Raw genomic sequence first — 24,046 nt, forward strand, 5'->3', positions numbered from 1 at the left:
TCTGTGTTTTACTCCAAGCCAACACCAGATGGAGAAAAAGTATCCAAAATGATGCTGCCATTCAATGTTTTCTATCAATCTATATTGATAGTGCTCATCATAGTGGTGTTATCTTGGACGTTTTGCACTGTACTTTACATTCTTCCATGATATCAATTGTCTTATGTTGATTTGACATGTAATATCTTTAACATGTCGTGACTGTACATCAGGGAATGTACAGTGTGGTTGGGGGTGCACCGAGCACTGCATGGAAGGAATGACAGACAGCGGCTCTTATAAATAAAACCCCCCGCGCAGATGCACACTCCCACCCGAGACCCCGATCGCCTGCCGCCCGTTGCAAATAAACGTGTAAAGTGGACCGGAAGACGCCGAATGGGTTCGTCTGTACGTTTTGATGCGGCTTAAAGGGGGGGAAAACCGGTCCAAGGAGGTGAACGGGTTTTTCGGGGATTCGCTCTGACGTCGAAAGCGACGCCGAGATCTGTCTGCGGGCTTGCTTGCCTGTCTGTCTGTCGCTAGATTTTTTTCGTCGTTTTGTAAATGGAAGGAAATGACCGCGAGTGACCTCAACGCCACGGCTGTGTTGTTTTAGCGACGGTTAGAATTACTGGGGTGTTTGTTCCATTTTCAAAGAAATGCAGCCTTTATAAAGGGCGTTTGATATTCGGCTTTGGGTATTTGACAGGGACGGTGCGGCTGACCGTGAACAAGCTAAAGCTAATTTAGCATACGCGTTAGCTTCGCCTCCACTCAATTCTTGCTAATGTGAAGCAATGCTAATGTAGTTATTTGCTAACTAACCGGCACCCGTAGATGCTACAGCGAAACTAGGACATTTTATTCCCGCCTATCGTGTCTCATTTTCCGCCTCGTAAATGCTAGGCTAGTCTCGATCTAGTTGTTGCTATGGATAAAGCTAAATCACTGGTGGACAAGAAGGGGGCGTCGGGACATTTCCGTGTCAACAACGCCCCAAGCCAGAGGAGCTACAACGGGCACATGAATGGTTGCGGAGCCCACGGCAGTACGCTCGCTTCTCCCAGTTCGACCAGCGGTGGCCAGTTGGAGAACAGCCACCACATGAACCGAGGGGAGGATGTGGAGTGCAACGGTTCGCCGGCCAAAAAGAGCCGACTACGGAGGAGGACGGAGTCGATGAAGCGCCATAGACCCCGTGAGTGTTGGCCATATTTAAGGAGAGATTGATGATTAAATATTTCGTTGGGTTGACAGTTTAATTGTTATGTTTCATGCATGTAATACAAGCTGTATTTATTTATGTATTTATTTTGATTCTGGCATACGAGTTACTAACATCTTGCTGGTCTATAGTCTCCTGGTGTTTCATGTTTGGTTTTTATATACTGATGGCTGCGTTTGCCAAGCTCTGATTGGTCGCCAGCAGTGGTGGAAAAAGCTCCTGATAAGTGGGCTTGGCTTGAGGCGGCCAATCAGGGTTCGACTCTTGTCTCCAGGACGGCGTGTGAATGGGACGCGGCCACGCCCTCTTATTTACCCAGTGGTACGGGCAATGTGAGTGAAAAATCACCCGGTAAAAAAACTTTGGGAGGATTTCTTAAGTGCACAATATTGAAAAGTACAGAGTGGGATTCCCACTGGCATGCTTTGCAGTTTTCTCAAACTTCACTAACCCGTTTTTAATTGCTCTGAGCTGATAGTTTGCCTCACGATGAAGCTCAGAAATCAAAAGAAACCTGGTAAGTTCTTACTTTAAATGAATCTCTTGTTTTTTTTCACTTTTTTAATATTTAAGCTATGTGTGGAGCAATGATATGTTTACAGGGTTTAAAGTCTGCGGAATGGAGCTTCTTCATATATCACTGAGCTGAACAGAGCACTGTTTGTTGTTGTGACAAAACCGGCCATTATTGTGAAGCTTGCTGAGATTTGCTGCACGTTTAGGGGCTTGGTGATTCTCGTGTAGACTGTCAGCATTCCTAACTTGGATCAGGGGGTGGGGGAGAATGGGTGTGTGCATCATTTTGTGTTCTCCACTCACTCACAAGGAAGCTGGAGTTGTTTAAATTGACTTTACATTAACATTTTCTAAGACAGGTTGATTTCCCGCAAATTCATGTACAAACTAAAAAGTACATACTTTATTTGTAATTAACTCTACTTGCACTTTCTATGTTTTTATTTTACAGTTACACAGGTGAGTTCTTGGAATAATCAGTACTGACCCTATTTTAAAGGACTGGACCATTTGGCATAAATTGTTGTTTGCTTAAAAAAAGAAAAGGACTGGGGTTGACAATACCCTTGATAAGCTTGTCTTAAACAGCAAGGTGTGAACAGCCTGTAAATATTTAAAAGAAAAATATCCGGCTTATGTAATAAGTGTAGCGGGGGTCCCGCTTGTACACCGCCTCCTCTTTTATGGCAGCATTATCTTTGGACAATGGCCAGCCTGCCATCCCAATGAACTCAAATCCCACTCCAGCTTTTTGGGAGGATAGTTTAACCCCTCAGATGGGAGATTCATTTTTATTTTTATTAAACCCCACTTTCTGTTGAGTTCCACTTTGCTCATTTAGCATACAGCTTTGACAATAAGGTAAATTTTAATGATCCGGCATAAAATCGGAACCGTTACCCTGGATTTTTGATGAAAAAAAAATCATTCCAACCTGCAAAACTTACTGAAAATGCTGTAATTGGTGTCAGAGGCTATAGTATTAAGCGGTGTTACTATGGAAAGAAACACAAGCCTATGCTTCATTGGGGTGTATTTTTAGTTTACAATCTGGTATGTAAGTAATGTGAAGTGATGTATAGATATACTACATCATTCAAAAAGTTGAAGAGTAATTTCTGTAATTTACACTGAAGACACACCTGTTCAAGGTCCTCACAGTAAAAAGTCTAAATGGATTCATACACTTATATACATCAAAATGCTTGGAATATAAAATGTCATGTGTATCACTTGAATTAACCCTCTTAGTTTTCTTATCACACACATTTACATACACAAGACCAGTTAAAAAAATTAGACCAAAGGTTAGTCCGTTAATTGAAAAGTAAATAGGAAGAGCCGAGTCATGTTAACAAGCTTTTTCGTAAGCATGGATATGATAGATTTGTCAATTATTACCCCCTCCTGTTCACACACACGCAGTCCTTTAACCTACATGGACATAAACTCACCCTTTTCCAAATCTCTTTGTCATGTCGACCCTTGACTGGATTGTCTCTGCCTGTGTTGGTGATAAGCCTGACTCATCAGTTTTTAACTTTTATCAAGACAAACAAGCAAAAATAAACTTGTAATGTAGTGGTTTGCCTTCTTTATTAACCCATTTTTTAGAAGGTGCTCTTAAGCCATCAATGGCAGACAGTGAGTTAATAAATGTAAAAATAAAAGAAATAACTCAAATGTTCAGGAATACTGTTAAAATCTGATATGACCTTGTTCAGGTATTTTCTTTTTGAAAGATGCACACTATATCTAGACATTTATTTAATTATAGATGAAGACTCTTTTCGCCATAAGATTCTGTTTTTTTTTAAATACGTCAAGACTATATGTAGTACAGCATCTTTGATTAGCTACCCTCATGTCCACACTGCTCTATTTGTTATTGTTTTTGGGAGGGTGGACAAAGACAGACAGAACTGAGATAAGGTCAGTGGGTTAAAGGGAAACAGAACAAGTGTCAAGCTGCCCCAGCCAGGTTTAGAAACAGCGTTTGTTCATTGGCTGCATCATGATCAGCAGGAGGAGGATCAAAATCTCCTGACTGTCCACGCTATTATGGAAACATGGATTGTAGTCAGACACAAGACACACAAGACATTGTAGACCTAGATAAAAAAAAATGTGATTAGGACTTGGGATTCCTGAACCAAAAAGGTCTTAGCAGCTTGCTGAGCCTCATAGTAGGTGGCGCCAGTATGTGCCGCAATGTTGTAGTAATTACAATCTACCTTGGCTCGCTCCAACACAAGCTTTTCATTTTTCTCGAACAGGTAATCAAATGTCGCAATTACTTTACAATTAAATCCAATTTCCGGGGAACTTTCATCATGTCTTCCGCACCGGATGGACTCGTGCAACTTCTAAATTTAGAGGGGTGCGCCTAGATAAGCTTTTATTGACGGTGATGGACGTCCATTCTGTTTGAAGTGGGAGGGAGGCAGTGCTCTTAATTCCAGGTTTGCCTACAGAAAAATTCAAGGTTATCCTTGATTGGTTAAGTCAGTGATATGTGTTATTACGAGACTGAAGAAAATATTCTTAATTACAATGGACGTCAGTTAACAAACTACATTCTTACTGTACACAGAGGGGAAAATAATTGATTGATAGAGATGTTAATGGGGGGGGGGGGGGGGGGTGTCTGTTTCCATGTCAATCCTTGCTGTGTTCTGAGCACTGTTAACCCTGTTGAGCAGGTTGCATTTCACACCTTTGCCAAGTGTGTTATATGATAACCTTTTGTTCCACGCCAGCTTTTTGTCGGGTTCGTGTGAACAAGAATTGACGGATCTCTCTTTGTCCCCCAACAGCGTTTCCGTGGTTTGGCATGGACATCGGAGGCACACTGGTCAAACTCGTCTATTTTGAGCCAGTGGACATTACGGCAGAAGAAGAGCAGGAAGAAGTGGAGAACCTCAAGTCCATTCGCAAATACCTCACCTCAAATGTGGCCTATGGTAAAAAAGATAGTTGAATGCTGTCAGGAGAAAATCTTGTGAATGTGCAAAGCATATAGAGTCAAGTTAGTGCCAGAGATAATTCCTGTTTTTACCATTTTGGAGGGCAAAAATGGCATTTTTGAACTTTTCCTTAAATTATATTTCATGTGGAATTGCCATGTGGACATACTAAATATTTTTTCTTTAGTGAGACAAAATAGATTCATTAAAAAACTTCCATTGTTCTTTTTTACATATCGTGCATTTTTCTATCTCTATACGTTGCCCAGCATAAAGAGATGAGGTAAAAAGTGTTATTCGCATTAAAATAAAAAGTGTGTTGTGTCTTCTAGGCAAAACGGGGGTGCGTGATGTCCACTTGGAGTTGCGCAACCTCACCATGTGCGGCCGCACCGGCAACCTGCACTTCATCCGCTTCCCAACGCAGGCTATGCCTCGCTTCATCCAGATGGGCCGCGACAAGAATTTTTCCAGCCTGCACACCACGCTCTGCGCCACCGGAGGAGGCGCTTATAAGTTTGAGGATGAGTTTCGATCAGTGAGTGAAGAAGCCTTTTCGATGCAGTTGACCACACTCCATATTTAAATTGGAAATACTAACTGTTTGAACCAGGTTTTGACCCCACATATTCTTTTCATTGCCCAGATGGCCAACCTGGAGCTGCTAAAGCTGGACGAACTGGACTGTCTGATTCGTGGCATGCTCTTCGCGGACCGGGTGGGCTTTAACGGCCACCCCGAGTGTTACTATTTCCACGACCCGTCGGACACGCAGAGATGCGTCAAGCAGCCGTGCACGCTGGATAACCCTTTCCCCATGCTGCTGGTAAACATCGGCTCCGGCGTCTCCATCCTCGCCGTCTACTCTGAGGACGACTACAAGCGTGTCACGGGGACCAGGTTAGTTCCTGCTCTCTTCACTCATTGGCCCGACAAATTACGTCCAATCCATTTAAACTCTTATCGCTCCCAGCCTCTCCCAATTTGAATGGATTGGAAGTCTATGGCATCAATGGCAGTCAATGAGTAAAAAAGTGCAATACATTAAAATTAAGTATATAAAATATTTTTTTAAATAAACATAGTCACAGGATTAAAAATACAATCAAAAGGCTACTTTGTACATTTAAATATTACATGTTATGCTTAGTTGGAGTCCCATTAAATTAAATAAATTACACTTTTAGAGTTCATTGTTAAAATTACACTTAGCAAAATGCTGACAAATAGAAATGAGGCCCTTTGTTTAAACACACTTTATGATAAAAAAAAAGCTGCTTTGTCAGAAAGAAAAGATCATAAAGGTGAACATGGTCAACACATGTATTTTCACCATTTTTCTTTTTTATGTAACATCGCCTTCTATTATGCAACAGATGAGATAAGATTAGTGAAATGTTATTCTGACACACGACATGTCACTTAGTTGACACATTTCTTTTTCCTCTGTCATATTTATAAGTGAAGTTAAACTGGAAAAAAACATGAATATCAAAACCAGTAGAGCTTTTTTTGTTTGGTTTTAAAGGTATTTTTCTGCCCTCAGTCTGGGTGGTGGTACATTCCTTGGCTTATGCTGCCTTCTGACGGGCTGCGAGACGTTCGAGGAAGCTCTGGAGATGGCGAGCAAGGGCGACTCCACCAACGTGGACAAGCTGGTTAAGGACATCTACGGTGGAGACTACGAGCGCTTCGGCTTGCAGGGATCGGCCGTGGCGTCCAGGTCAGTTGTTGCCACTAGGCAGAAAGTACAAGTACAAAGTAGCGAGTGGGATTTTTGCGACACATGCTGGAAACTTTCTGAAATTCACTGCACACTTTTTTCATTTAGCAAACATGCAACTCGACAACGTGCAGTCTTAAAAAGTTTCAAGTCTTAAATCCAATTGTGTGAACTGAGGGGCTTTAAATTGTTTAAAATCAAAGAAATGTATGAATCCCATTTTTTTTGACCTTTTACCTGTTAATCTGCTCAGCTCAAAGGTTGAACAATAAAGGAAAAGTTAGCACACAAAAAACATTCATTTTTATCTGTCACTGCACTATCAGTTCTCATGTAAAAAACAACAATCTTCTTGTTCTTGCACTAGTTACGGTCACATGATGAGCAAAGAGAAGCGAGATAGCATCAGCAAGGAGGACCTGGCGCGAGCCACGCTGGTCACCATCACCAATAACATCGGCTCCATCGCGCGCATGTGCGCCGTCAATGAGGTGAAGCATTAAAAAAAAAGTCCACGTTGATGAGTTATAAATGAGTGAATTTGCCAATCCAGCGACTTTTCTGCGTGCAGTGAGCTTCTTTACAGTGTTGCCTTGTGGCAATGGCGATCAAGCAGCATTGTACAGGGCTATCACTGCATGGAGAGGCGCGGCAAGCAGAATGTTTTATTTTCTGGACGTCCATGGACATCCAATCATGTGGTGTCTGTCCATCCTTCAGATAGTAGTTGTCAATTAATTAGTTAGTTGATAAATTGTGGCAGCTTGATAAGACAGCTACTAAAATATATAGGGACAAATTTAGCCATCTATCTTTCCTTTATTTTTATTATTTTAGCATTATTCTACAATTTTTATAATTATTCTACACTTTCATGCTTGAATTTACTTTGACAAGTATGCATACATTGGAAGAATCCAAAAAACTAATTAAAACTTTATCTATATGTAAGTAATATCATGAGGAATATGATTATTGTATTGTGATTAAATAATTCTCCATAGGTTTTGTCTATATTTTTCAAATATAAATCAAAGGATTAAAGTCAAAAGGCCAAAAATTATATCATGACAAAACCTGTCTGCAAATTGGCATACTCACACCACCATGTGGTGAGGAGCTGGGATTTGATTTTTTTTTTTTTAAACACATTTATCAGATGACACAGCTTTTTGTCAGTTCTTCTCTTTATATGTTAATATATTATATTATATTAGTTAGGTGGGTTAAAACTGATAAAGCAATTCATTGTTATTCTTTCTTGGCTAATAGATATGATTCTCATTCTGTTAGAAAATCGAGCGTGTGGTTTTTGTGGGCAACTTTCTACGGATCAACACTGTCTCCACCAAACTGCTTGCCTACGCCATGGACTTCTGGTCCAAAGGACAGCTAAGAGCACTCTTCTTGGAGCATGAGGTAAAAAGTCACATTTTAACTCAATGTACTCATTGGCTGCCATTGTTCATTTATAAAATGAGATTACAGCCCTTCGATCAGTAGGTGCTTTGTGTTTCATTGTTTTGAGGGTTGAAATTGGTAATATCTCAAAACATTTTTTCCATACGTCCGAGAGATGAATTTAGTAATTTTGCATAAACAAGGTATTAATCTATTCTGTTGTTTTAATCTGAATATTTTCTGAAATAATATATTTAGGACCATAAGGGTCTCAATGTGCTTTTTTTTATGTTAACTTCAGGGTTACTTTGGAGCCGTGGGTGCGCTGATGGAGCTTCTCAAAACAACTGAGGACCCCTGAGTGCACCCTCCAATACTGTGATATCCCCAATTCTGGAAATGCTGCAAATGCCGCAGCGGCTGCTAAAAGGAATCACTCTAAGACGCCAGGAAGCGAGGGAAGCTGTGGGGAAATCGTCGGGGAATCAAGTGTACATAGGTCGTCATGTTCTAATCACTCACTTAGGTTAAAAAAAAAGTAGTCCTGTCATTGGCGGGAATGGGAACATAACCAGGAAGTAGAATCCTGCCAAAGTAGAATTCTAAAATGGCCTTTCCGCATGACACCAAACTGCTAAAAGTGAACCACGTTGAATTTTTGTTCTTTCGCCTTTCCTCTTGTCTTCTTTTTGCCATTCCTTGTCTACCAGTTTGTGTGTTTTTAGCAGTTCCTCCCAATTTTATTGACAAGTTAACGCTCAGTCAAAGGCGATGGAACGTCTCAAAGGTCCCTCTTGTTAACCATCAGCCAGAAATAATGATAAAACAAAAATTCAATCCAGTTTCCCTTAAACGCACTTCTGCGGCCTCTAACCTGACCTCGGTTTCACCTTCAACGCTCTTAGTTTGCGTCAATGCCTTGTTTGTGACCTCGCATGTGTTTTTCACCTCAGTGTCTTTTTTTTCCCCGTTTCACACAGAGCCTCCCCCTTCTTAACGGTTAGCATCAGAACCATAACAGACCATCCGGACACACAGTGGCAGTTGCTTTCAACGCAACAGGGCATTAGAAGTGAGTGTGAGGTATTCCACAGTCAATTAAGATTTATACACAATCCTGACTATGTTATAGCTCTGTATCGCAACCTGTGGCAGGCACTGCCGGATAGTGACAGTTTCTTACAACACAATGACCCGGCCTTACCTTTTTTTATGCAGTACCGCCTTTGTTACGGCTCTGATAATACCTCCGAAGTCCGTTAGATCCCCCCACCCCACCCCCTCATTCCAGGTCAGTGCTCTTGTTCCGTGGCGGTACGAAAGTCGGAAAAAATAATCTTCATCAGATACTGTACATAGAACTGGATTTGTTTATTTAATGGTTGTCGTTATTAATATTTAATTGTTGTTTCTTCCCATGTTGGTTCACGAGTTCCGTCATGACTGCGAACACGCGCCGAAAAACCGCAAATGACACTACGGATTATTTATGTCAAAGTGTTCTTTTTGGCCCAAATTGAGGCCGAGGTGTTAGCATTCTGATTATTGGCGCCAGTTTTTATGCGTTTTCCAGTTTTTTTGTGTGTTTTCTTTGTTTTTCCTTAAAATGCGTAACTTGCCTTGAAATTTTTTTGCTTATTTTCAGCTAAATCAGAGCTTTTGTTTTTTTGCACAAAAACATCTCGACTCAAAAATTTTCGAGTGAATTCTAACGCTTTGATGGTGGCAAATAACTTAACTAGCGCATGCTGGTCATCTTTTAGAGACAAAATTAGGAGATGTCCCCACTGCCTTACCCCACATATTAGGTACCCTTGCCTAAATATATTTAATACAATATAAATGATAATAATGCTAACGTTTTAAAAACTAATAAAAAAAATACGTCTTTTTTTTCATCCATTGTTTCTGTATTCCTCTTGGAACTCGTTAAATTGTGCAATGATTTCTGTGTTGGCGACAATGTTAACACAGTAAAGAGCTGGGACCATGCCTATATTTATTGAACTGTCGTGCCCATGAGAAACTTGGCTATGCAGTTAACATCGTAATATTAGGAAGCCATTTTGAGCATTCAATTTCCTTGGTATTCATTTACGGTCCATGTACGAGTAGGCTCTTTGTCCTATGCTAAAAAGCTTGAATATGCAAGCGTGACAGTCGGAGAGAGATCAACTCCTCCTTTCAGTCTCGCGTCCTGCTGAAATCTATCGGAACGCTGTTTAAAGTGGATGGGGTTTTTTGTTTTATTTTTTTGGGACAAACATGTTGCGATGAGTGCGTTTGAATCTGCGTCGGCCTCACTCGCTATGATGTTTTTGCTTCTTGCACGACTTGAAAACTTTTTTTGTTTTGAACTCTTCCTCGTTGGTTTTTAAATGACCTTTTTCTGTCAACAAGTTCAAGTGGCCATGTCGACAATTGACTGGAATGTTTGATGTGTTTAATTGTGAATGTGTACAGTATGTGTGTATATATGTGTATGTATATATATACACATACATACATACAAAGAAAAGTTGTGTAAATATGAATAATAAGGATCTATTCAGCACCAGCAATCTGACACAATTTTTAAACATGGCCGGCTTTCACAAGCATCTTATTCAAGTAAATTATTTATATGAAAGTCATTAAAAAACTCACCATATTTTACAAATTGTATCATATGGAAAAGTTGGATACCTGGTAATCATGTAAATTACAATACATTTGAACTAATACCACAACAGTATCAAAGGTATCATGATACAATATTGGGGAAAAGAATTATATGCAAAACAACTAATTATTTACATTTTGGATGATATATTGGTTTTGTGATGCTTTTCAAGCAGTATAAATGATATCAGAATACGGTTATCGTGTGATGAGTGATACATTGGAATGAAAGCATTTATTATAAATCACAGTATCAAACAACACTGCATTATTGTTAAAGCTGTATCACAATACAGCTCTTTAATAAGTCAATTTAAGAAAATATAATGTAAATAAAGATTCGGTCGGATATTTGTGAAAGCTGACGTTGATTGTTGCGTTATTTCTGCTGCTTTGAACAAAAAAAAACAACAACTAAACAATGCCAAGTGCAATGTGTATTTAATGATGTGAAAAAGACTTTTTCTTGCAAGGAATAAAAGTCAAACTGGATGAAAAGGCTTTTAAATTCGTATTCAATAATATGCAATGCAATGAAGAGCGAGAGATGTCCAATGAAAAAAAGTACATATGGCCCTCAAAGTTAGGAATGTGAGATAAGCTAAACTAATTCTGTTGTTGAGTGTTGGGTCTTATGCAGGGATTCTCCTCCCCCCCTCCTCACCGGCCTATACACACCAGTGTATATATACGCTGTGTGCTCAACTCAGCCGCTGGTGTTGCTGAACACCTTCACGAGTCGCTGCCAGCGCAGCGACACTTCATTCATTCAACTTTGTGCAGGCATGACACACCGAAACTAATGTGAGTACATTATTATTATTATTTGGGCAGCATGATGTTCAAAAATTAACAAAAAAGTGTCTAGCTTTGCATTGTAATGTTTTGAAGTGAAATGTCATATTTTCCAAGTGTAAGAAAGAAATCCTAAGAAAGTACCTAATTGACTGAAAACATTTTAAAAGTTAGAAGTTGTATTAATACATCTTTTATGGTTATTGTTTTACATGTAAGGTTTTAAGGAATTCTTATTTTGATTTCAAAAGTATTTTTCCCACAAAGTGGTACAAAATAGATACAAATATCACTGTCAGTTATCACCTCTATTTAGACATGAATGAGTAAATGGATTCTTATCAAAATGGGTTAATTACAAAGTCAAAGTTCATACAGGTCGGTAAAGGAATTTCATCATAATGTATACTTGAAATGTAACTTGCAAAAATCTATTTTTTTGTTTTTAAAAGATGGAATTAGTTTTTTTTTTGTAAAAAAAAAATTATAAACTACCCTCTCTTGAATAGTTGGTACAAACTTTCCATTTTGGTTGGTTACATATTAATACCAACTGAACATAATATTCTATTGGCCTTGAGGGCCAGACAAAACTGGATGATAGTTAATATAAATTAGAAACCCACACCGTTTCAGATTATTTCTTTTTTTTGTGTGTGTGTTTCTGTCCCTTTTATGCCCTTAAATGCCAAAATATTTAAATGGTGTACACTATTTCCCCCTTAGCCAGTACACTGCTTTTGACAGCAATAGATGTCCAATCCATTTTGACTGGCATAGTAATAGTTCGTGTTGTGTTATGTTAAGTGCTAATGTTACATAATATTACTAACATGAACCGGGCACACGCATGTGAAATGTAAACTTCAAAACAAGTTTAAAACATGTGAAAGTGACTGCTGTACGGTCAAAGCTCACTTTTCATTTATTTATTTTTGCATCATCATCACTTGTCTACAAAAGGTCACCCGGGTTGTGGAGTTCGGCCATGACAAAACGTGCAATCGTTTACACAGTCTGAGCGGCAAATACAATAAAACGCAGTGCCAACTCACACATCGTCAGCTACTACCACAAAGTAAATCATGTGTGAGAAGCCGTATCTGGTGGGACTCCGTGTCCTTATTGACAACATGAAGGGTGCGCTTGTATTTCAGATGGAAATAGACGGCGGGTGCCAGGATTCGTGGAAAGGGTATCAAACTTCACAATCCCTATTGTCCACTGTGGTTCAGTGACAAGCCTTGTTATCTGCCGGGCTCTTGCGTAAGACATGCAATGAGACTCAGAGCAGTCGCAGTAGCATCTGAAGGGAAGAATGGCAGGTGATAAAGCGGAAAGCAACCCACTGACCTCTTCTTAGCACAGGCTGTGATGTTGGCTTTCATGGGGATGGCAATGTTCCCATAATAGTATTGCGAGAAAATAAATTTATAAATAAACAAATACTGTAGTTTAAGAACTGTATAAGGTGGCTGGCTGAAAGCCAGTTTTCAGTTTTGACAAGAAAACAGCATTATAGAAGATGCAGTGGACTAGAATTTACAGTAATAAAGAGAAATTTGTAGCAGCAAAAAATGGTAAAATGTTACTATTCTATTCTCTCAAGATTTTATTTTTTATTGTATTTATTTTTTATACATATACATACACATACACATCAGTGAGCAAGAACACCCAAAATATAGTTTGGTATTTAAAAAGACTATTTGGGCACTCATTGGAAATTATTACTGAGCCTTGAAAATTTTAAAAGCTGAATGCCTTGCTGCTACTCTAAACCAAACCAAATTTTTGATCCTCTACCTTTCTGTTTCAATGTAAAAGGGAGGGACCACAGATGTCAACTAGCCTGTGATTGGTCGAAAGCCATGGCTGTCAGCATGCAAAAGAAGCCCCGCCCGGGCCAAGCCCAGGTGTCTGAGGAGGGCGGATGGGGTTGGATGGTCGTGGGGGCCTGCTTCCTCGCCACTATATGCATTCGTGCAGTCACCAGGTGTGTATGTGTAAATATTGTAAGAGTGTGTGTCTGCATACTCACACAAATGTAAACTAAATGTGGACGTTTCCCAGTACTGCAAAAAGATAAGTTTCTTTGCGTGTGTTTGTAATCTCCCAAAAACAAGGACGAAGGTTGTATTTTTAGTTCCCCAATAGTACAAAAGCAATTAAAAGTTGGTGTATCAGAATTGGTACTAGTCGGGAAAAAAGGCCGCACTAGTAGATAAATAATTGTAAATGTATTTGTTGTCCTAAAGTAACATGTAGTAAGTGACTTAATCATTGATTTCCAGCACTTTCAATGGCAACCGGTCAACTAACATGGAAGCTACCTAAAAGTGTTCTAAAAGTTTTTAATTTTACTCAACTATTGTGATTTAGTAAGCGTTTCTAAATAGTTTCTCTCTTACCAGGACGCCATACCTGAACAGATTAAAGTGTTAACTTTTTCTCCACCCCCCACCAAGGGTCGAAATTCCTGCCGAGACATTTCCAAGTTAGGCACATTTTTTTGCACAATCAGCACATTTCCACTGCGCAAAGTTATGAATGAAGTCATTCCCAGTGATATTTGTTCTGTTCCTTTTTTTCTTAAGTAACACTGCGTGCTTTGATTGGCAGGTGTCAACTGATAACCTGTTGCAAATATTTATCAGCTGAAAGTGTCCAGAGGAAAACAGTAAATTATATAAGCGCACTTATGCAACACTATATTTACGCCAGGCCTGGTGGTTAAATAGCAATATTTTGAAACATTCTAATCATTTTTTTAAACACAAAACTATAAGAAAAAACAGTTCACATCAGCAAGAGTTCAAAATAAAAATATTTTATATGTACTTGTGTATGACTGAAGTGCCATAAGAGCATACTTGGACACATATAAATAGTTAATATTGGTGTATTAATACTGTAACAAACAATAGAATAAAGCCCAAAAATATGCCTCAAATTTAATGTTAAGGACATCTATTATACAATGCTTTCTTTATATAAGCCTATGAGAGTGGTTGAGCTGTATCCATATAAAGTCTGCCTAGCAACAAGTTACCAAAAGAATCTCAGCAATAAAGTTTGACAATACTGCAAGAAAGTTAAAGGGTTCATGGGCCTATAACCGTTAAGGTTAATTCACTCTATGACATAAAAGTGACTTTATTTGTACATTTGTGACTTCTGCTGTGTCCAGGTGTGTTTCCATGTTTTTTGTGGAGTTCCAGCTGCACTTTGAGAAAGATTATTCCACCACGGCCTGGATACACAGCCTCATTGACTGCACCACTATGCTCTGTGGTAGGAATTTTTTGGCGAAAAACACTTTTGTATTTTGCTCGAGTCATGATCGATAGTAATGTTTTCCCAGCACCTCTGGGAAGTTTCCTGGCAAACCGTCTGTCGTGCCGGGCCACAGTGATGCTGGGGGGATTCTTGTCCTCGCTGGGGCTGGTCCTCGGGTGCTTCGCTTCCTCTCTGGAACATCTTTACATCTCCCTGGGCATCGTCACAGGTTCATCCAAAATGTTACATCAAAAGTCTCATATATTATACCAATATTTGATCATGTAATGATAGTGAAAACACTTTTTTTTATTTATTTGATTTTTTATTCTTGAATGATTCCGAACACAAACACAGAGAAATCAAACAGACCAATAAGAGAACTCTGTTTCGGTCCCCTATTTGGAGGAGATAAATATTTATATTTACACTAAAAAAAGAAAACAAAGTAACATAAATCGCTATCAATATGTGCTACAGTTGAACTTATACTCAATAGTGAAATATTATTGATACACTACTGAGAATACTAATAATGACACATAAAACTATTAGTATTTGTCATATTCATATTGTAATGATACACGTTTAAGCAGTACTTCAAAATATGACATTTTCATACCATCCTGAGGCCAGTTATATATATATATATATATATATATATATATATATATATATATATATATATATATATATATATATATATATATATATATATATATATATATATATATATATATATATATATATATATATATATATATATATATATATATATATATATATATATATATATATATATATATATAAAAAAATAATGTATATCTTTACTAGATATTTTGTAATCTTTCCAATACTGTATTGTTTTTATAAAAAACACTTCACTCAATTTGATATAGGGATGTGTATCATTTTTTGATGGTGTTTTAATTATATAGTATTTTTTTTTTCTAGGTCTGGGCTTTGCCTTGTGCTACACTCCATCCATTGCCATGGTCGGTTGCTACTTCAACGAAAGGAAAGCATTGGCATACGGCATCGCCCAGTCTGGTAGGTTCTTTGTTTTCAGAACTTTTTGTTATTCAACTAGCATTAAATTCACGTTCTTTTGTCCAGGCAGCGGCATCGGGACCTTCATTTTGGCTCCTTTGGTGCAGCTGCTTATTGATCAATACTCTTGGCGGGGCGCCATGTTGGTCTTGGGGGGCTTTGTCTCCAATTTGTGTGTCTGCGGAGCCTTGATGAGGCCAAAGGTGCAGCATGGATGCGGGAAAAGGTAATGCACCTCGATACACCATAAACATAAATCTAAATTGGATATATCAGTTGATTCCATTGACGTAAAATCAGATGATCCTCCACCGTCACCTGGCTGATTCACCCAGTTCTACAACAGTAACTGAAAAACTGCTGTGAAACCTCCCATTTAAATACTAAACTAGGCATTATGGTACCAGCCTGAAAAACTTAACTCTTGTGTTTCTGCTCCCCTGATGAAGCTCATCTCTCAAACACATGGACGACAAATCCAAAGAGGCCCCACAAAAGACACTGGTAAAGAGTGACCTGAACTACAAGGAAGGATTCTTATTCGCCAACTGCCATCTAGAGAACAGCAAACTAGCTGAGGTGAACAAACTCAATCAGGCTAACACTCTAGCCCTGCTATCTGGCAAACCCGACAGCAAGCTTACGGATCTCAAGCTGGCCGAGTGCATTTTAATCAGCAATGCTCTCGGAGAGACTCAGAACCCCAGCCGCGATATGGACGCTGCAAAGATGGAGGTTCTCCAACGGGGTCGGCATTGTAATTGCTTCCACCCGGGAGGAGACTTTGGCTTCCTGCTCCTTCCGGACTTCTTGGTCCTGGCTTTGTCCTTCCTCTTCCTGGCGTACGGTTGTAGTACTCCAGTGGTTTACCTGATTCCCTACGCCCTCAGTAAAGGGGTGGAGCACAAGCAGGCCGCATTAATCATGTCTCTATTTGGAGTTAGCGGCATCGTGGGTAACATCACCTTTGGTTGGATCACGGATAGGGAGTAAGTGAAGGCGTGATGGAAAAATATCTTTATTTTTCCACAATATTTATTGAAATCTGACACCATCACAGGTGTCTGAAGCGCTACCGAGTGGTAAGCTACATGATGGCCATTGCTGTGGAGGGCCTGAGCTGTCTGTGGCTTCCACTCAGCCAATCCTTCGCACCTATAGCGGCCTTCGCAGTGGTCTACGGTTACTTTGACGGCGCCTACGTGGCACTCATCCCCGTGGTCACCTCGGATGCCGTAGGCTCCCCCTACCTCACCTCAGCTCTGGGCGTGGTCTACTTCTTGCACGCCATACCCTACCTCATCAGTCCTCCCATTGGCGGTAAGACTTGATGGACTTTTAAATTATAATGCGATATTATTTGTATCTATTTTTACTTCTTTTTTTTAAATATATTGTTAATTGATGATGTATTTTTTTTCAAATAAGACATTAATGGTTTTATGTCTATGTTCAGGTTGGTTGGTGGACGTGACTGCCAACTACACAGCAACCTTTTTTGTCAGTGGTGCTTCAATTATATGCAGCGCTACTATTTTGGGGGCAGCCATGTTGGTTCGACGCTCCCGTTGGTGGAGGCAGAAGATGCCTTGCCCCGAACATACTGATCCAGTTCCCACCGTCTGTCATCGGAATGTCATTTAAGCAGTCTTAATAGTCAAAAACTCTTCAAACGCTTTTTTTTTTTTTTTAAAGTTCAGCTCTTTCATATTTTTGTACAGGCTAACGATACAACACATCAAATTATTGATATTTGATATTTTAGCATCGTTACAATACTGGGTATTTTATAGTGTTACATGAAGTATGCAATACATTTGATTGTGCAGGATTGATATTGTACATATTGTACTGTAGAAAATGATGGTACAACTCATGAAAAAAAATCAGTATTTGATACCTGTGTAACGATACTGTGAGTGATAACACTTGACAGTGTTGATATTTGAACTTATAGAATGGACTTTGAATGATGAAGATGCAACTCGTGGAAATATGTCATTGTGTGTGTTAATAATATTGAACTGTGAGGAATAACAATATGAAAAAGCACCATATTAAGGTATTCATATTGTATCAACATTTGGGCAAGAATGCTTGCCGTTTCTGTGTGATTTTTGGATTATCTGTATTTTAAAAAAGACCAAACATGCTGGAAATGGATAAAAAAAACTATTTGTTGTGTATTTGTATTTAGATATGCTGCAGGGCTTAATTTATTTTTCAAAATACAGTTGCAAATGTCCAACTTATCACTCAAACAAAGTTGAAGTGCTCACACACAAAAATTGCAGCAATGTTTTATGATAGAGCTTGAAATATTAGGCATTCGTACAATCAAGTGTAGTTATTCTAGTGTCCGTTAGGCAGCAGTGTGTACACCCACATGATCATGATCAAAGATCGTCTATTTTAATGTACACCGAAAAAGGCAACGAGTGAGAGGGCAGCTTTTAATACTCTCTCTGTCTTGGTTAGTGCTTCCCTATGACAATGATGACGTAAGGACTCAGGGTGATGGCTAAATTGCTAATCGGCTAAAACACAGAAGGGCAACGTTGTATAAATAAATTGGACAGGTATGCGTTTTAAAGGTCTATTTTTTTGTGTGTATTTAGTCACTCCTTAATGGTGATTTTAATATTTCGACTGCTCTTACAAACAAAGCTAGGGTGTGTTCTTGGCAGAGCATGTGTTTAGGGTTACTTTATGATAATCTTATGGTGTATAGTCATCAAAAGTATTCTTTCAAGAATGTTCTTGAACCTATTCTTTTAAAATCTTGGAGTTATTTGAAGGAGGGAAGATTTGATATGCAAGCAGTCGTGACACCTGTCAATCAAATGGCTAGTAGTCATGCTAAGCTACTAATAACAATTAAAGTTGTTGTGTTTTAGCTTCAGTGTTGTTATCAAATTAGTCTTTTTAGGATTCAATATAAAACCAAGTCACATGTCGCAGGTCTGATTACGCCAATTTTTTAGACCTTGACAGTAAAGTTGTTGTGTTTTGTGTGTGTGTGTGTGTGTGTGTGTGCAAACACCCAAAGTAATTGAAATGTTTTCTTCTTCCAAGCGGATGAATGGAGCCAGACATTCTGACCTATCAGCACGCCACAGTTGGCCCCCCGCTGGATGATGACATCAGAGAGGCGGGATCAGGCGAGAAAGCGCTCCGTGAAATTTCTCGTGGCCTCGCCAATCCTTCGTTCCACCATAAGGCCAATGGAGAGGAGGGGGGATTCGCCGATTTCGCCGTGTTCGCCGAGCAAGCGGGCCACCCGTGGTGTTGTGGCTTTGTGGGTGCCACTACGCCCTCTAACATTCTAAAGGACCCGCGGGATGTTGTCACGGACTCGGAACCGAGACCGTGTCACCGCCACCTCACGACTCTGGACGTGCCCCGGGCCTCCCCCGCCTCTGAGGATCCAGACTCCCCCTCCCTGGAGGGGGCGTCGGAGGACTCGGGACCCAACCTTTCTTCGCTGGCCTCCTACGAGGATTGCACTGACGATGAGCAGATGATGGATCACATGTGTGTCGCATCTCAGGGAACGTATCCTACCTCTAGTCCCTCCTCCAAACCTACCGCCTTCCAAAGTCTCCCCCAGAGCGACAGCTTTGCCGACTTCTGCTCAGCCGCCACTCAGCAAGATCTGGGCGAAATGTGGGCCCAAATTAAAGAACGGGATGACCACACGGACCAGGTAGGCGTTTTGAGCTTAAAAGCAATTTTACTGGTGCCTGATTGCCAGTAGATGGCGACAATTCATCGTTGTATATAGCAAAATGGGTCAATTTTCACCATGCACTCTTTTCTTTCCTGTCCATCAGCTCCTCCAAGCGTCTTTTCCACATATGGACGCACCGCCAAAGTGTGAAACAAAGGAAGAAAATGAAAAGGAGGGGATCCCCAATTTGGAGGTCTTACTTTATCTTAAACAGCTCCCTGACTGTGAAAGGTAAACACCCGAGGGGTTAAAAAAAAGAACCCAGGCCTGAGCAATTTGAGTTCAATTTCACAGTGGTCTTTTTTACTTTTGTCAGTGCCCATCCAGGATTTTATCTCCCCTGCCATGACCTACGTGACGCAACAGGCCTCAAATTCAAGTGGGGCACTTCCCACGCTAACAGGAGACTCCTCACTTGTCTCGGCATGCTGGCGGTGAGTCCATCGAGACCAGTTGACGTGGCTTGGATGTCCAATCCAACTAAACCAAACTTGTTTTTTTACCAGGAGCCCAAAAAGGACCGCTTTCCCCAAACTCCAACACTTGGACCTTGCAATCAACGCAATTCAAGTATGTCAAATTTCTGTACGTTCTTCCATTAACAACGACCAGTCATCTTAAATGTTGCCTTTTATTTTCCAGTGGATCAAGCCAGGCTAACCAGGTCTTAGCCGTTCTCAGGTGGTCCTCGTCTTCCTTTCCACAATGTGCTCTGAGGTCAGGGGGCCTATAGCAGAAACACTTTGTTACAGATTTGCACTTTTTGCCACATTTGTACTCCTTTTGTTTCAGTTTAACCCTAAGATGCGTCCAATTTGAATGACACAAGGCTGTGATGAAACTTGACAATGCAAAATCAAAATGGTGCACTCCAACAGGCAGGATTTATTTTTTGCCAGTTCCAACTGAGCATTTTCTTTCTTTATGTCTTATTTATTTTACATTTCCTTTCTACTGTAGCTTTTAAGTGCACAAACATGCAATCTCCTCCACTTGTCCATGTTTTCTCATAGAACTAATAGTGTTAAATATTTTTTCCTGGAAATAATTTGTGCCTTCATAAGCCACTAATACTTTTTCCATAACTCCTTTAGGTTGTTTATTCTATTGGACCTGGATGTCTTCAACATTTTGTTGTTGTTAAGGCTTCAGGTTTACTGCTTGATTCCAAATGGTATGCACTACTATAAATGTGCTGTAAACATGTAAATACTGAAATAAATCAGATTGAATTGCATTGCAGATTGTTCTACAATCAAAAATTCAACGCTTTATTTTTTGCTTCACTTTTTTAGGCCTTGGATGACTTCAGATTTTCATTATTCATATTTTCCTATTGTACAGAGAAAATTTTAGGTTGGCAGCAACACCGACATGTATGTGCATGCAATGAAAGAATGTGTGGCTTCCTTAATTCCCTGAAGGTGTTCACCTGTAAGTTTCCTCAGGAGATAGAAGAATCACCTCTCTGGTCCTCAGTTAAGGATAGTGCACAACTGTAACTCATTTAACTCATTGGCTGCCACTGACGGCGTCAGACGTCCAACCCATTTTGACTACTTAGTTTTTCCATTAAAAACTACATATATGACCCACATTGTGATGTCCATGTACCTGAGCAACAGGTTTTTAGGTGTTTTAACTTTTAATTACCAAAAATAGTCACTTGTCCTGTAAAGTTTTAAAAGCAACTGTTGATTTTTTTTATATAACACTTGAAATAATATTATTAGGTTTGAAAGATAAGCTTTTATTTATCACTTCTCGAGCAGCAATTGAACGCAGCATTAATTGACGCTCCCATACCTGCTCCGTCCGGCGTTGCCAGATTGGTGAGTTCCCTCCAAATTGTACTTGTTTCAAAGTCTTGGCGCCGGAGAGAAATATACACACGTCTGGAAATTCTGCGGATTCTTTCTTTACCATCTGGCAACCTCCGCTCCTTTTCCAAAGGTGTATCCTGGCATGCATCAACACCCAACTCTTACCTGCAGTATTGGATAAGCTTTGAAAATGAACAGTTTGAGAACTCATAAAGAACCATTTGGTAAGTGCATAAAATGACTTTTGCAATACTGAATAATCTTAATTAGTTTGGGGGACATGTTTTTTTTGGTACCTTTTCTACCTTTAGTGCAGGTAACTCAATTTAACTCGAGCAAATGTTTAGTGGTGACGCCAGACCAGAAGGTTGTTCTCCTTTAATTAAGGATAACATTACATTATAAGAAAATAATCATTTTTATAAATCGTTTTGACCATGAAGCAAAGCATTAACGCTTGCATTAACTTGCTGAAGTAGAAGTATGTTATGCGGATTGTATTTGATCTCTTAAACGTGGATCTGAGCAAGTAGTAGCGTGTCTTTGCATTCCAAAAAAAAGGGAAAAACAATGCTGAGCTTATCTGGGATTTAACTTTATCTTTGGGCTTGGTGTTTCTATCTGAATTTTGTCTCTTTCACAAAAATGAGGGTTTCACTTCAACTTTCTTTTTACTGTAAAGGACGGCCTGCTAAAATTATCTAATTTATTATTTGAATTAAAGAAATAATACCACTTAGTGTTTTATATCAAATTTGGATCATTTTGTATGATTTGAGTGAGATGAGCAAAAATTTAAATGATAAAAACTATGTTTGGAAGCAGACAGAATCAGCTCTGAGCCAGTGGAGGACACCGACACCACCGCTTTTCTGGCAGAAATTGTGAGTACTATTTAAACCTACTGCTTCTATGACTTGTTTGTTCTATGCCAAATTTTCTTTATTTGCACCCTCAGTGCTTGCATTTTGTATGAGCAGTAGTCGTACTGTAAAACTGCTGAGATCACACAAAACAAGTTCTAGCATGCTACTTACGGTTACTGTTATTTTCTCCTATACTTGTAGGCCTATGTTCCACCGCTTCCTGAAAAAAGGCTTTATTTCTAATAGTTTGATTTATGTTTCAACTAGTGTCGTGTGATACTGAACGTGTTATTTTGAGAAAAAAATGAAAACATTTTTTAATACCCAATTATTGCATACTCAACTGTATGTTATTGTTTTTTTTCTCAGTCTTTAGAAGCCAATTACCCAGTGCAAGTCACTGACAAGAATGGTAAGTACGTTAAATGAACTTGAACTCATTATTAAGGACGGCTCATGAATTATGTTACACGTGGGAATACAAATTGCATTTATAACAACTTTTAAACATAAAGTTTTATTTCTGCCAGATGCCGTGACTCTCCACCTCAGCTCGATGCCCCCTGGATATCTGAGTCATTCCAATAAAACACAGCAGGTGAGAAAAATTGCTCTTTGAAAGTTGACATTGAAGGATTTATTGGCATTCCAACTCTTGACAATACCACACCTACTGGCAGTGTCATTTATCGCATTTGAATCCATACTAAATATTTAGATTATATAGGCAATACATTTCCATGCAAAAGACAAAAAAAACATTCTGCACAGGAACTCACGGATGCATAGACGATTGTTAATAACTTGCTTGAAAAATCTCAACTACACTTAAACATATCTAAGACTGTCTGTATGTTCTTCTCAAAAAGAACGACAAATAACAGCGACCCCAATGTTTTTGTCCAAGGAAAAACAATCAATGCTACAATGTTACATATTTACATATGTTCATAAGCATGACTATAAATATGTTCATTAATATGTGCTGTCTTTATCAAAGTCAAACTCATTTTTTTTTCCTTAATTCCAGATAGACACCCCCTACTAGCAGCTGTTTTCCGTTTAATAGCAAATCTGTTATATAAAGGTTTTAAGTGTAATGTTCATCACAAGGCTTTCGGTTCTTGGAAGTTACTTCTACTGTGTCTTTTCTCTTCTAGCCAGTCATTGATACTGAAGAATGTACCTGCCTGAAATCTACCTTGCAAGGTATAAAATATCTTCTCATATAAAAAATCAAAGACAATAGATTCCCAAATGAAAGAGTTAAATAACGCCAACCTCCATTCATCTCTTGTTCACGTCTTCATTTGTCAAGAAGATTATCGTAAGGAAGTCCAATTGCGGGCACGTGCAAAATGCCAATGTCCAACACCTCCTCCCAAGATTAGCGATCTATTAAATGACAAAGATCTTCTGGACTTATTGCGACTGAAGCTGGACCCCAACCACTGCACTGTGAAAAACTGGAAAAACTTTGCCAGCCGCTGGGGCATGACCTACGACGAGATGACTCTGCTGGAGCACAGGACCCAAGGTTCTCTGTCCCACAGCCCCACTCAGGAGTTTTTACTCCGTTACAACCAGAAACCCGTCACAGAGCTGACCGAACTCTGTCGCTTTTACCAGCGCATCGACGTGTTGCGGTTGTTGCAGAGCTGGATGGAAAAAGATTGGCCGTCACGCTGCCAACAGGCAAATTAGTATTTTCAGACTAATTCTCCAGTTTTCCTTTTCTTCTGATTTTTCACAGGATTGAAATGGACTGATTTTTTTTCATAGGTCACAAGAATTTTGGAGATTGGGGGGGGGGGGGGGGGTGCAGCATCTATGTAAATAAATGAATTATGGTTTTAGTTGTATAGTGCAAGTGACTACTTCGGTAATCACAATAACAAAAACTGTACCCTGTTTTCCACATATGTGGATACAACCCAACATGTCACGGTCACAAATGTGGACGTCAGGCCTCAATTCTAATTAGCTATATATTTATTATAGTTATGAGTAATTATTGTATATTAAAATA

General features: G+C 39.4%; 4 protein-coding genes across 9 annotated transcripts; all 4 read left to right on the plus strand.

The window, feature by feature from the left end:
• The first annotated feature begins 230 nt into the window (after window positions 1-230).
• On the plus strand, window positions 231-10,975 carry pank1a (pantothenate kinase 1a). 2 transcript variants are annotated; one of them, XM_077729532.1, is made up of 8 exons: window positions 231-1,180; window positions 4,540-4,686; window positions 5,022-5,227; window positions 5,336-5,589; window positions 6,236-6,412; window positions 6,780-6,903; window positions 7,706-7,831; window positions 8,115-10,975. In XM_077729532.1, the coding sequence occupies exons 1-8, from the start codon at window positions 913-915 to the stop codon at window positions 8,172-8,174; spliced, it is 1,362 nt and encodes a 453-aa protein (XP_077585658.1). In that variant the 5' UTR covers window positions 231-912; the 3' UTR covers window positions 8,175-10,975. The 2 variants fall into 2 exon arrangements, with proteins under 2 accessions (XP_077585658.1, XP_077585659.1); XM_077729533.1 differs by lacking the exon at window positions 231-1,180 and adding an exon at window positions 1,374-1,724.
• A 212-nt stretch (window positions 10,976-11,187) lies between these two features.
• LOC144205642 (monocarboxylate transporter 12-B-like) lies at window positions 11,188-17,794 on the plus strand. Its single transcript, XM_077730146.1, has 9 exons — window positions 11,188-11,278; window positions 13,097-13,265; window positions 14,460-14,563; window positions 14,634-14,777; window positions 15,503-15,598; window positions 15,665-15,824; window positions 16,048-16,587; window positions 16,659-16,918; window positions 17,055-17,794. Exons 2-9 carry the CDS (start codon window positions 13,141-13,143, stop codon window positions 17,240-17,242), a joined length of 1,617 nt encoding a protein of 538 aa, XP_077586272.1. The 5' UTR covers window positions 11,188-11,278; window positions 13,097-13,140; the 3' UTR covers window positions 17,243-17,794.
• A 142-nt stretch (window positions 17,795-17,936) lies between these two features.
• Window positions 17,937-20,565, plus strand: LOC144205643 (uncharacterized). 2 transcript variants are annotated; one of them, XM_077730148.1, is made up of 7 exons: window positions 17,937-18,177; window positions 18,674-19,304; window positions 19,432-19,559; window positions 19,645-19,762; window positions 19,835-19,898; window positions 19,971-20,045; window positions 20,121-20,565. In XM_077730148.1, exons 2-6 carry the CDS (start codon window positions 18,681-18,683, stop codon window positions 19,997-19,999), a joined length of 963 nt encoding a protein of 320 aa, XP_077586274.1. In that variant the 5' UTR covers window positions 17,937-18,177; window positions 18,674-18,680; the 3' UTR covers window positions 20,000-20,045; window positions 20,121-20,565. The 2 variants fall into 2 exon arrangements, with proteins under 2 accessions (XP_077586274.1, XP_077586273.1); XM_077730147.1 differs by having other exon boundaries at window positions 19,971-20,565.
• Window positions 20,566-20,744: 179 nt separating this feature from the next.
• edaradd (EDAR-associated death domain) lies at window positions 20,745-23,806 on the plus strand. 4 transcript variants are annotated; one of them, XM_077730150.1, is made up of 6 exons: window positions 20,745-21,375; window positions 21,974-22,035; window positions 22,387-22,429; window positions 22,548-22,615; window positions 23,178-23,226; window positions 23,336-23,806. In XM_077730150.1, exons 1-6 carry the CDS (start codon window positions 21,342-21,344, stop codon window positions 23,719-23,721), a joined length of 642 nt encoding a protein of 213 aa, XP_077586276.1. In that variant the 5' UTR covers window positions 20,745-21,341; the 3' UTR covers window positions 23,722-23,806. The 4 variants fall into 4 exon arrangements, with proteins under 4 accessions (XP_077586276.1, XP_077586278.1, XP_077586277.1 ...); XM_077730152.1 differs by having other exon boundaries at window positions 23,339-23,806; XM_077730151.1 differs by having other exon boundaries at window positions 21,977-22,035.
• Window positions 23,807-24,046: the final 240 nt, after the last annotated feature.

This window comes from Stigmatopora nigra, chromosome 12 (genome assembly GCF_051989575.1).
Source record: "Stigmatopora nigra isolate UIUO_SnigA chromosome 12, RoL_Snig_1.1, whole genome shotgun sequence".
Lineage (NCBI taxonomy): Eukaryota > Metazoa > Chordata > Actinopteri > Syngnathiformes > Syngnathidae > Stigmatopora > Stigmatopora nigra.